This window comes from Tursiops truncatus, chromosome 10, assembly GCF_011762595.2.
Source record: "Tursiops truncatus isolate mTurTru1 chromosome 10, mTurTru1.mat.Y, whole genome shotgun sequence".
In the NCBI taxonomy this organism is placed as follows: Eukaryota; Metazoa; Chordata; class Mammalia; order Artiodactyla; family Delphinidae; genus Tursiops; species Tursiops truncatus.
The window spans coordinates 29,024,876-29,037,666 of NC_047043.1; the positions used below are offsets into that span (position 1 = coordinate 29,024,876).

The 12,791-nt window shown below is 41.5% G+C and overlaps 1 protein-coding gene across 3 annotated transcripts in view; it reads left to right on the forward strand.

Moving 5' to 3' along the window:
* The window catches only part of RCAN2 (regulator of calcineurin 2), a 265,907-nt gene that overhangs the window by 235,063 nt on the left and 18,053 nt on the right, over positions 1-12,791 (forward strand). For all 3 annotated transcript variants that reach the window (XM_033864129.2, XM_073810650.1, XM_073810651.1), the window contains 2 exons: positions 9,831-10,004; positions 12,152-12,323. In XM_033864129.2, coding sequence (XP_033720020.1) covers positions 9,831-10,004; positions 12,152-12,323 — 346 coding nt within the window. The remainder of the gene's footprint in view (positions 1-9,830; positions 10,005-12,151; positions 12,324-12,791) is intronic.

The window sequence follows — 12,791 nt, forward strand, 5'->3', positions numbered from 1 at the left end:
TGTTGGGTAAGTAAATTGCTTAAGGTTGCACAAATCCTGGGTCTGGGATTTGAACTAGGCAGTGTGGGTCTAGAGTCTGTGCTAGTAACATGGCTTTATATTGCCTCTCTTTATCAATCTCTAATGGGTAAATCAATATTTAAATAAATTTAGAATGCAGTTCCTGTCCTCGGGTAAGCTGTAAAGGGAGCCGTGCAGTTCATCAATGACGCATGCGCAATTAGAGCCTGTGTCTAATCAGGGCTGATGATAGCCGCAGGCATTCTTGCAGATTAACCATCAGAGAAGAGGAGCTGCTGGCCCAGAGAAGGATGTAGCAGCCGTTAGCTCTCAGCAAATGCCTCGAACCCAGGCAGCCATTGATACTATAAACTGAAATGTAGCAGCTATAAAAGGACTGTCGGATGCTCCCTTTGTATCTATAACCATGCAGAGACGTCCAACTTTATGGCACATAACAGACAACTGTGCTCATAACCGCTTTCTCAGAGGTCTCGTTTTCCTGGCCCATCCCCCTTACAGGTAGGGGTGCTCCTCCCTGCCACTCCCTAGGTGTTCAGAGACCCCTTGGGAGGCTTACAAGTGTCCTGGGGCAGGAAGGAAGCATGCAGGCATCCACAGATGGTATCTTGCTTGGCATAGCCAGGCTCCACAGTCCCCTGGTCTCACTGGTGGGGGCAGTGAGACCCACCAGAACCAGTCCTGCATTCAGGTGCCGGGAGGGCTTTCCTCACCCAAAGCGTGGGCAGTTGCTGTGCAAGGGTCGTAGGCACGCACAGTGCCACCTGTAAGCTCCGCTCTTGGTCCCCCCATCTGGCCCTTACCGCCCCTTACTGAGCAGCTGCAGGACGGGGTCCAAGCAACCCCCTTACTTGTTCCTTCTCCTCAGCCCTCCATCTTGTGTATTTACAAAATGGGTTCATGTGTGGCAGGGACTCAAGTCATCTATAATATGAGACTTGGGCGGAAACTTGGCAGATTTTAGTTTCTTGGTTCTCATCCTGGTGATTCAAACGTTTAGGGAAATGAACGTCATCAGCTGAGAGTTATATAAGCATTGTACTTGTTTTAGCTATTCTGAAAACCTAGACTGCTGACTACTTGGTGATGGCCCAGGTGACTCATGACTCTCTTGGTCATACTTCCTGGGAAGTGAATGAAGTTGCAGCTTAAGGGCCCCTCATTTGCGTGGGTCTCTACCAAGGCCCTGGTAGGGCCCTGCGACCTGTTCCCGTGGTCATATATAGTCTGTAAATTTTGCAAAAGTTATTCCTTATGAATTTTTTGGTTCTCATTCAAAAACAAAATTCTACCTTCGTGCCTAATTTTGTATTATTTTGCTTCAGGAGGGCTTCCCAAGTTGTAAAAGATTCAGGCTCCATGATACTTAGATTCACCCCTATTCCAAGGTCATTCCAGTTTCTAGCCCTTGTACGGTTTCTTAGTTTTGGAGGAGTTTGGGAAGTTTTGTTTTTCCAGTTCTAAATGCATACATGGCGGCTTAGTGGAAGTAGAGAACCAGAGATTTCCTTAACTAAAGAGAAGTAAAAAGGGATGCTCGCATGGCAATGTTATCCAGCCTCTGTGAACTTTAGGGTCACTGGGAATGAAATAACAGAACCAAACACAGACCACAGAAAGCATTCTGCCGAGAAAGGCGTGTGATGAATTCATGAGGTTTTAGGACAAAGCAGCTCCTTTTGGAGTTTGGATCTGAGTCTTAGATCTTTGTCTCTCACAAGGACTCCACTGAGAAGGGATAAAGTCTTTTGTGCCTTTACCAGTGAATTATCTTTTTTTTTGAGCCGTTATGCGACATGAGGTCTGTCCTCTTCTTTTATCAGCAAGGAAGAGTTGAGAGCCTCCTTTCACAATGATTTTTTTAATTTAAGTAATATCAGGACCACAAAGGGAACAAAGCATGATTTAACACAAGTCTGCCTGGCCTAAGAAATCCTGACCGGTTAAAATCCAGATAAAAAAAAAACCCTACATGCAGGCCTGGCTATGCCTGTCACGTAAGGAGCCTGCATTATGGAAGATTTACAATAACAGTCCTTTTGACAGGAGGCCCTCCTGAGCAGCCCATAAAATCCAGTATGATCCTTAAACATGGGATTTGCACAGGGCTCACCCGGAGCTTCCACTGAGAAGTGATAAACCTAAATGAATTGTTTCATTCTTCAGCTGTTTCGGGAGGTGTTATCTGACAGACGAGAGCCTTGTGAGTTTGAGGGAAGCTGAATTTCTTATTAAGATAATTTATACCCAAAGGGATCATAACTGAGAAAACTGAAAAATATATGAAGGCGTAAAGCATCGTTTGGAACGCAGTAAAGGCACCATTGGATTTCTCTGGCAGCCACGTTTTCCAGGACAGGACTCTTCTTCTGGATGGACAAGGAAAGCTGTTTTTTCTCATTTTGGTTTTTCAGACTTCTCACTTGTTTGCATGGCATCCATGGTATATCGGTAGTATAAACAACTTGACCTTACTAGTTCTGGTTTTGCTAACTAGTTAGTCGGGTGACCTTGCGGAGGTCATCCACTTCTTTGGCTTTCGTGTGTTACTCAAGGATAATAGTAATTCCATCTCTCCTTCAAAGGGCTTTAGTGAAGATTTAATGAGATAATATATTAGACAATATTTTTTATCTGCAACCTGTCTGGTTTAGAATTAAACTGAAGGTAATATTTCAACGTTCTGATAGTCTATAATATACCTTGGGGTTTTTGTATCAACCAATCAAGTAGAATCCATTGAGTACTTCCTAAGTCCCGAGGATGCTGTTAAAGGCTGTTGACTTAAAAAATAATTGTTGCTTCCATGTTGATCGGAAACTATAATGAATCACCTGCTACTCGGTCTGTGTTTTGTAGCCACTGAGGCCAGCATTCTCCACATCACCGGAGCTTCTTTATGAGGACCCTGGACAGATCCTTCTGCCTGGTTTTAAGACCAGGCTCATCTTTACCCTGTTGGCCCTGAGAATTGCATAACTGATGAGGATCATGTCAGCTTTGAGAAAAATTAGAGGCAAAATGTTGGCCCACCCGTGGCAAATGGTCAAGACTCTATGAGAAGCTTTTCACCTTTTCTGAGGAGTCCTCCTTCTTGGCTTTATCTTTCTACCCTTGTTTTCCTCTTTTTCTTTACCCAGTTTCTGTTTTTATTTTATTTTGTTCTTATATGTCTTTATAAGGCATGTTAGAATCTTTTTTTAATGTGGGGCACAAATAATAAATAAAGGACTAATTATAACAGAGATAAAGTAAGAAGGTTTAAGGAAAACTGCAGTGAACTTCTCCAGGGAAAGCAGTCAATGCTTCCACTGGTAGCAATTCGTCCATACCTGCCTCCACACTGTCCAGACCACTCAAGAAAAGCAGATACATTTAAAGGTAGAAAATGGGCTTCCCTGGTGGCGCAGTGGTTGAGAGTCCGCCTGCCGATGCAGGGGACACGGGTTCGTGCCCCGGTCCGGGAGGATACCACATACCCCGGAGCGGCTGGGCCCGTGAGCCATGGCCGCTGGGCCTGTGCGTCCAGAGCCTGTGCTCCGCAATGGGAGAGGCCACAACAGTGAGAGGCCCGTGTACTGCAAAAAAAAAGAAATAAATAAAATAAAATAAAGGTAGAAAATGTTAAATTCCAAAGTGTTCCTATTTGAAACCATAGAATTATTTGATTTCAAATGTGGCCTGAGTTAGGCCTGGCTCTCCATTCTCTGGTAAGCAGCCACTTTCACAATTTTCAGGCATACTACCGGAAATGTCTTTATGTGTACCTTGTAATCCTTGCTATATAAAAGGTGAAGCTGATGAAAATTGATGAGGGTAAAAATATCAACTTCTGCTTCGGACCCCAAGCCCCCCAGACCTGCATGGTCTTACCACCTACCTCATTCTCCTTTTCTGGTTATCTTGTCTACCCTGCTAAGGGTGTCAGTTTCTCAGGATACCCTCCATTGACACAGCATCCTCCCCTGTGTTCACGTCCTCATCCAGCCCCACTCTTCACCCCTGGTCCTTCTTCTGCCACCAACATCCTCTCCTAGCCTCTCTCACTTTCTTCTCTAGAGCCCCTTGTTAATTTTTCTAAGAGTACAATTCGTGTTCTAAAATAATCCCTCCACATCCTCCCCATACCAATCCTAGATTACTTTTTTTTTTTTTTTTTTTTTTTTTTTTTTTTGCGGTACGCGGGCCTCTCGCTGCTGTGGCCTCTCCCGTTGCAGAGCACAGGCTCCGGACGCGCAGGCTCAGCGGCCATGGTTCACGGGCCCAGCCACTCTGTGGCATGTGGGATCTTCTCAGACCGGGGCACGAACCCATGTCCCCTGCATCGGCAGGAGGACGCTCAACCACTGCGCCACCAGGGAAGCCCCCTAGATTACTCTTGACGACATTTATCCCCTGGGCATCGCTCAAGTGGAGGCAGACCATTCCTTGACCCCCATCATGCTGTACCCTTCAGATTCTCACTAGACCCCTTGTCTTCACCCCATGCCAACTAAATCCTTACTTTTTCTGAAGTCCTATCATGCAGCAGTTCTCAAAGAGTAGTCTACAGACTCCTGGAAGTTCCCATGAGGTCAAAACTATTTCCATAATAATACTAAGACATTATTTGCTTTTTCAACCATGTTGACATTTACACCCATGGTGCAAAAGCAATAGTGGTTAAAACTCCTGGTACTTTGGTATGAATCAGTGCAGTGGCACCTAACTGTACTTACTAGTATTTGTATTCTTCACAGCCACACACTCACAGTTAAAAAAAAAAAAAAAAAAAGTTCAATAAAGAAAAATACCTATTTAACTTCAGAATGTCCTTGATGAAGCAGTTAAAGTTATTAGTTTTATTAACTATTCTTGAGCACATGCCTTTTTAATAATCTGAACAATGAAATGAGAAGTACACATAAAGCAGTTCTGTGGCATACCAAAATACAATGTGTGACTTCAGAAAATGTTCTAAGATGTTCTAAGCTGCGCTAGATACTTATTTTTCTCCTGGAACACAGAAAGAACAACTAACAGAAAAACCATAGTTATGCAGACATAGATATTTGGCGGACATTATATCAAAAATGAATGAATGAGTGTGTCACTTGAAGGAAAATAACTGACAGTGTCTGTTGCCAATGATAAAGAACATACTTTCAAGCAAAAATTAGAATTTTGGAAAACTTGTATCCACCAACAAGGATATGACAGCTTTCCAATACGGAAAGACTTTTTGATAAGATAGGTGGTAATATTAGTGAATGTGATTTTTGATATTGTGTAATGAAATGTGTCAACATTTGGAAAAGCTGTATAACTCAAGGAACCAATATTTTCCAAATGACTGATGTACACTATGACAGAATCCTGCATGAGTAAAAAATCCACTAAAGATGCAAAGTAGATAAATGGATTTTAATATAATCAAATAAAAATGTTATTTGATTATGGCTTCAGATTCAACATTGCAATAGACTTTTAGGAACTGACACTAGTTGAGTTTTGATGAAGTATCAAGGAAGAATATTCACAATTATTTGAAAGGTTATTGCAATGCTCTTCCCTTTTCCAACCACATATTTGGGTGAGGCCAGCTTTTCTTCAAACCCTTCAGACAAAACAGCATAATGTAACAGAAGCAGATGTGAGATTCCAGGTCTCTTCTATGAAGTCAGAAATGAAAGAGATTTGCAAAAATCTAAAACCAGGCCAGTCTTCTCATTAAATGTTATCTTTTTGGAGAAAACAGTTATTTTTCATAAAAAGATTATTTTGTCATATGATGGATTTATGATTGTTACTAGGAGATGAATTTATAAATAAATATTTTTCAATTTCTCAGTTTTAATTTCTAGTACAATAAATGTGAATAGATAAAATTCACATTAACAAAGTTCTTTAGGATAGACTTAGAGATTCTCATACTAAGCGAAGTAAGTCAGGCAGAGAAAGACAAATATATGATATCACTTATATGTGGAATCTAAAATATGACACAAATGAACTTATCTCCAAAACAGAAACAGACTCACAGACATAGAGAACAGACTTGTAGTTGCCAAGGGGGAGGGTGGGGGGAGGGGAGGGATGGATTGGGAAGTTGGGGTTAGCAGATGCAAACTCTTATATCTAGAATGGATAAACAACAAGGTCCTACTGTATAGCACAAGGAGCTATATTCAATATCCTGTGATAAACCATAACAGAAAAGAATATGAAAAAGAATGTATATATATTTATAACTGAATCATTTTGCTACACAGCAGAAGTTAACACATTGTAAATCAAGTATATTTCAATAAAATAAATTAAAAAAAAAAGTTCTTTAGGATCTTCCATCATTTTTGTGTGTAGCAAGGTCCAGAGACCAGAGTTTGAGATCATCGTTGTACAGCTTTATCCAAACCAGTGGCTAAAAAGAGAATAACTATTGAGGAAATTAACTTATTGTGTTTGTGGGGTACCAGACTGGAGGAAACTGGCAGCCAAAGGTCAGGAAAATATTACTGTGTGCCTGGTGGGAGCCTGGGCATCAAAACCATAGAAAATTTGCTGTAAAGGCAGGTGGAAGACCCCTGGGGCTGGCTCTGATCCAGTAACTGCTTTGTCTAAGGGTACACCTGGCACGTTCACTGCACTGTATCTGCCCCTCGCCAGTTTGCTCTGGTATCCCGCTGCCTCAGCAAATGAAATGTTTGTCATGTCACTAGTGGGAGAAAAAATAGAGATAGCCAGCAAATTCCCAGTGCTTGGCCAGCTGTCTCCCCACCACTACAAGTTCTCAAAAGACCTGTGCAGAGAGGACAAGCCAAGTAAAAATTAGTTGTTTATTATTATTATCATTATAGTGATGGGTCCCAGATGGGCCAGTGAAAACCCTGGTCTCTGAGCCCTGGGCTGCACCCCCGGTCTGGTGGAAGACCTCTTTTTGCTTTTGGTCTAAGCCCAAAACAAGTGATATCAAAGAGGCTTCTGTCACCCGCCACCTCCAGTTTGCTGCCCGTATTAGCTGCCTGGGACCCTCTTTTGAAGAGTACAGTAGTGGAGAAAATAATTGCAGTCGTCACTGACGTCTGACATTCATATAACCCCTGCCCTAAGCCTGAAGCCCTGCCTCCTGGATTCCTTTCTCCTAATCCAGGCTCTTGAGGCCAAACAGCTGAGTGGGAAGCATAAAGAAGACATAAAACAAAAAGCAAGCAATTAGACTCCAAGGAAAAGAACACCTCCTCCCCCAAGGCTATGCTGAGGTCCTGGGGAGGGGGCAGGAAGGAAACTCCCACACTAGAAATGGAAAAACATAGAGCCACAAAGAAACCCATGGATTTTGTCCTAAAAGATATGATATGCCACATAGAAATAAGATCTTTTAATTTCTTAATTCCTCCCATTCCTGAAAATTCTCAGATTAATCAAACCACCAGCTTTGATTTTACCAGCGGAGACTATTCCCATTGTGAGGAACCGGAAAGCATTTTATTCACCAGGATTCTTGTTCAGGAAAACACAGGAGTGTTGGGAAAGAATTCCTAAGAAATTCTTAGGAAGCCCCAGGCTGAAGCCCCAGGCCTGGGAGTTGGCTGATCCCAAGGTTTGAGAGTTGAGAATGAAAAATACCCAAGGAACAAACAAGGAAAGACCCCTGTTTTGTTCTTGCTAGGGAAAGAGGAATAAGAACAGAGCCTGAAAAGGAGGAAGAACCCCTCAAATCTCTCCATAAATGTCATGAAACTGAAACAAACAGCTGTTTTGAAAAGGGTTATTATGGGATTATTATGAAATCGTGTGTGTGAATCTTTTGAAAATTATAAAAGTTCTATAGAACGTAAAGAATCTTTCACTCAATTAAAAAAAATGTGGAAAAAATACATAAAGAAAAAAAAAGAGGTTCCCTATTAATGACATTCAACTTCTTTAAAAAAAATTGCCATGGTCACCAAGGTTTCAATAAACATCCTTATATGTAAACAAAAATAAAAACAGAAAACAAACAAAACATACACACAGAAAAAAAAAAAGACAAGTGTGTGTAGACATGAGTCAAAAATGGGCCAGTGTGTGGGCCACACACTGGGGAATCTCAGAAATGGGCAGCAGCCTTTGGAAAGATCACAAGCCTTGGACTTGAGGGTCTGAGACAAGTTCACTTGGATGTCCAAGAGGCAGGAAGACCTTCCCGGACATCTGAGTTCCTCTTCCCATGCAGCCTCGGAGGGCAGTGATTCTCTAACCTGACATCACCTTGTTGATTCTATTAGATGTGGTCACACAGGAGCCTTGGGGAAGCTTACTGCTCTCCATCTCTTGCTCTTATTAATGCAACGATCTCTCCCTCTCAGTCTAGCAGGGTAATTATGGATGTAATTGAAAACATCTCTGTATTCTGGTCCTGGCTCTGCCAATAACTGCCCATGTGACCGTGGGCAGGTCCTCGTCTCTTCAGACCTCAGAGCCCTGATTTGTAAAATGATGGAGGTGAGGAGGGAAAGGCTGAGTTAATTATCCCTTATGTCCCTTACAAATGCAAATGCAATGAATCTTGCAGTATTAATCTTTCATGCATCTTCATTCCCACTTGAGCTCACTCTAATGACAAAATACCTTTTATTGTAGAAATAAAAGAGTCAGCGTTTTTTTTGGTTTTATTTTTTTAATAGATGTTATTTCCTTAGTGGCAATTTCTCCTTTAAGAACACAGAGTAACTTAACATGCACTGGTTTTGTTACTCATAATAGGATCTTTTTTTTACTTTTTAAGCTAAGAGGAACTAGATAGGTGGTGTTAATATATATATATGTATTTTTTTTAATTCTCTAGTTTTACGTCTTTCCCCATTCTTGCAGGTGTTCTCTTATTTGTGTCTGTGTCTGCCTCTCACCTTAGATTCCTAGATCATTGAGATTCAGAACAAAACGATCCTCATCTCTGTAGCCTTCTAAAACCTAAAGACCATCCTTTGTACAAAGTGAGCATTGAATAGATATTTCTTCAGTTGAACTGAAATTTGTATCAAATCAAAATTTTTTAATTATTGCTTTGTATTGTGATAGGCTTGGTTGTGCTGCAGAAATAAAATAATCCACAAATCTCAGTGGTTTCATGCACTAGAGAGTTCTTTTCCTTTGCCAAGGCAAAGTCAGCTATAGGATGGGGTGGGAATTGGGAAAAAGATGTTTTCTGTTCCACAGAGTCACTCAGAGACCCAGGCTGAGGAGAATCCTACTTCTGACTACGCTACCATCTGGAGCACATGGCATCTTCAGGGAAAGAGACTGAAAATTTTCTCGAGGGCTTTCTTCCTGCTTTCTGTACCCATTTCATTGACCAGAACTAATCACATGGCACTGCCTGACTAGAAGGATTTTGGGTCGTGTGGGCTCCCCTATATGTAGGCAAGAACAGTGCCCCCAAGCTTGATAATCACTAGCAACGTCCACCACATGCTTTACTCAACAGCTATAATATTTTGGAGATAATGGACTCCTTTGAGAATCTTATGACCATTACGATCCCTCTCCCAGAAACAAACACATATATGTTGAAACACTCAACACTTTGCATCAGGTTTTTCATTAATTTCTAACCCCATTCACTGGTCCCCCTACAGATCCCTAGACACAGGTTATGAGTCCTTTGACAGAATCCACAGGCATGTTTAGTAACTGGTAACAGACCAACAGGTGAAAAACAATACATTACAGTGCTCTGTTTTAATTTTATGTTAGGAAGAGCCTGTTTATTTACCTAGTTATTTGTTTTTGTCAGATCATAGTACAAGATATGTGGCCAATGGACTTTCCTCTGTGTTTGTTTTTATCAGGAAAAATTTGAGGGTCTGTTCCGGACTTACGATGACTGTGTGACGTTCCAGCTATTTAAGAGTTTCAGACGTGTCCGAATAAACTTCAGCAATCCCAAATCTGCAGCCCGAGCCAGGATAGAGCTTCATGAAACCCAGTTCAGAGGGAAAAAATTAAAACTCTACTTTGCACAGGTAAGATCATTCTTTACCAAAGTGAATCCTTTTGCCCTGCATTATTTTTTTTTTTACCTTTTCAAAATGTAAATGGAGCCCTTTCTACTTTCAGATGGGCTTGTAGTCTATAATTCGTTCACTGAGAAACAAACGTATATCATGATTCCCAGGCAGGGACAGCAGAGTGGTTTAGAAAGCAGGTTCTGAGGGCCAACAGTCTTGGTTCTAATCTAGGCAGGTTACATAACCTCACTAGGCCTCAGTTTCCTCATCTGTAAAATGGGGATGATAACATACTCCCTACACTGTCATGAGGATTAAATGAATTACTGTGTGTTAAAGTGCTTAACATTCAGTAAATGCACAGTGAATGCCAGCTAGTACTTGTAATAAGAATGCTCTGATCACAACTTAGCTAGCAGGGTTATAATTAAATTATATGACAGTTTTAATGGACTGTATACCTTTTCAGTGATTCATGTCCATGAGAAAAAGTTACAAACATATGGAAATCAATATCGTGTTTTATTTTATCCAAAAATAAATTCTGGCTATTATAAAAAGGCACGGGTAATTCTTGGCAATATTTATGAAGTCCACAGCAGTAGAAAATCAATGTCCATAATGTTTCATTAGTGTCTTCATTTCATTATTAGTTATCTCAATCCATCTGTTATTGGTCTGTAAGGATCATTTCCGCCTTTGGACTCTGAAGAGATGACACAATGAAAGGAACATAGACTTTACTTCTTTTTAAAGCTGAATAGTATTCCATTGTATGTATATATCATATTTTCTTTACCATTCATGTGTCCATGAACATTTAGGTTGTATCCACGTCTTGACGATTTCAAATAGTGCTACAATGAATATAGGAGTGATAATATTTGTTCAATGTCCTGATTTCAATTCTTTTGGATAAATACCCAGGAGTAGAATTGCTAGATCGTATGGTAGTTCTATTTTAATTTTTTTTGAGGAATCCCCCCATTTTGTTTTCCAAGGCAGCTGCTCGATTTGCATTCCCACCAACAGTGTGGAAGAGTTCCAGTTTCTCCGCATTCACACCAACACTTGTTGTCTTTTGTTCTTTTGATCATAGCCATTCTGACAGGTGTGAGGTGATATCTCATTATGGTTTTGATTTGCAGTTCCCTGATGATTAGTGATGTTGATCCTTTTTTCTTTTACCTATTGGCCATTTGTATGTCTTCTTTATAGACGAGTCTATTCAAGTCCTCAGCCCACTTTTTAATCAGGTTATTAGGGTTGGTTGAGCCAAAAGGTAGAAACAACCCAAATGTTCAAAAATGGGTGAACAGATATACAAATTGTAGTCTATCCATTCAGTAGAATATTGTCCAACCATAAAAAGGAATGAAGTACTAATACATGCTACATCGTGGATGAATCTTGAAAACATTCTGCTAAGTGAAAGAAGCTGGATGCAAAATATCACGTGTTCTATGAGTTGATTATAAGAAATGTCCAGGATAGGCAAATCCACAGAAACAGAAAGCAAATGGATGGTTGCCACGGTCTGACCAGAGGCAGAAATGGTAGTAACTGTTTAATGGGTACAGGGTTTCCTCTGGGGTAATAAAAATACTTTGAATCTCGATAGTAGTGGTGATTGCACAATATTGGGCATATACTAAATGCCACTGAAATTGTTCAGTTTAAAATGGTTTAATTTCAAATTATGTGACTGTCACCTCAATTAAAAGAGAGAGAGAGAGAGAGAGAGAGGAAGGGAGAAAGGAAGGTGGGAAGGAAGGAAGGAAGAAAGGATGGGGAGGGGAGGGGAGGAGCAAGGAGGGGTCTTAGGACCAGCACCATCAGCATCGCCTGGGAACTTGTTAGCAATGCAGATTCTCAGGCCCTGCTCCCGATCTCAGAAACTCCAGGAGCGGGGCTCAGCAGTCTGACTCAGTAAGCTTCCCAGGTCATCCTTAGGCAGCTAAATGTTGAGCTCCACTTATCTGCGGATCAAATAAGGTAACTGAGCACGTGGTGTGTGGTCAGTAGTCACTATTATTGTAGCCTGGCTCATTGGTTCACTTGTCACACCTGGCTGAGAGCCAGGCTCTGCATCTTAGTGGAACAACGTGGCACATCCGAGGCCACAATGAATCATGTGTCTTCATTTCTGCTGTGTTTGAAAGGTCCAGACTCCAGAGACAGACGGAGACAAACTGCATTTGGCTCCACCACAGCCCGCCAAACAGTTTCTCATCTCACCCCCTGCCTCTCCTCCTGTCGGCTGGCAGCCCATCAGTGATGCCACACCAGTCCTTAACTATGACCTCCTCTATGCCGTGGCCAAACTAGGACCAGGTAAGCTCTGTGGGCCTTCCTGAAAATAAATATTTGTCAGCAACTTAGAAAAGCCAAACAAGATAACAGTCCTGAAATCCTGGGCTCCCGGTAACATCTGCATTTCTAATGGGTTTATCGCTGTATGTGGCCAGCGAGAGGAATGATGAATGAAAATGCAGCGTCAGACTTTGTACCTGTTCAAAAACAATTCAGAAACTGGCACGAAAATGTCAGTCCGTGCAAATTCTGGATTGCAATGAAGATATTCTAAGTTTGCAAAACAGGCAAAACGAGCTCTACCAGCTGGCACGACGAGGCTTCTATGCTGTGCAGCCTTGTTTTACTGCTGCCACGGCTGTGCCCAGGAATCTTCTGCTACAAGACAAGCCACCTGCCAAAGTGAAGCCTCTAAGTCCCCAAGAAGCCAGTCACAATAGCCTCTAACTTTAGAAAAATCTATGGTCATTTTGTTCCAGTGTTGGTACC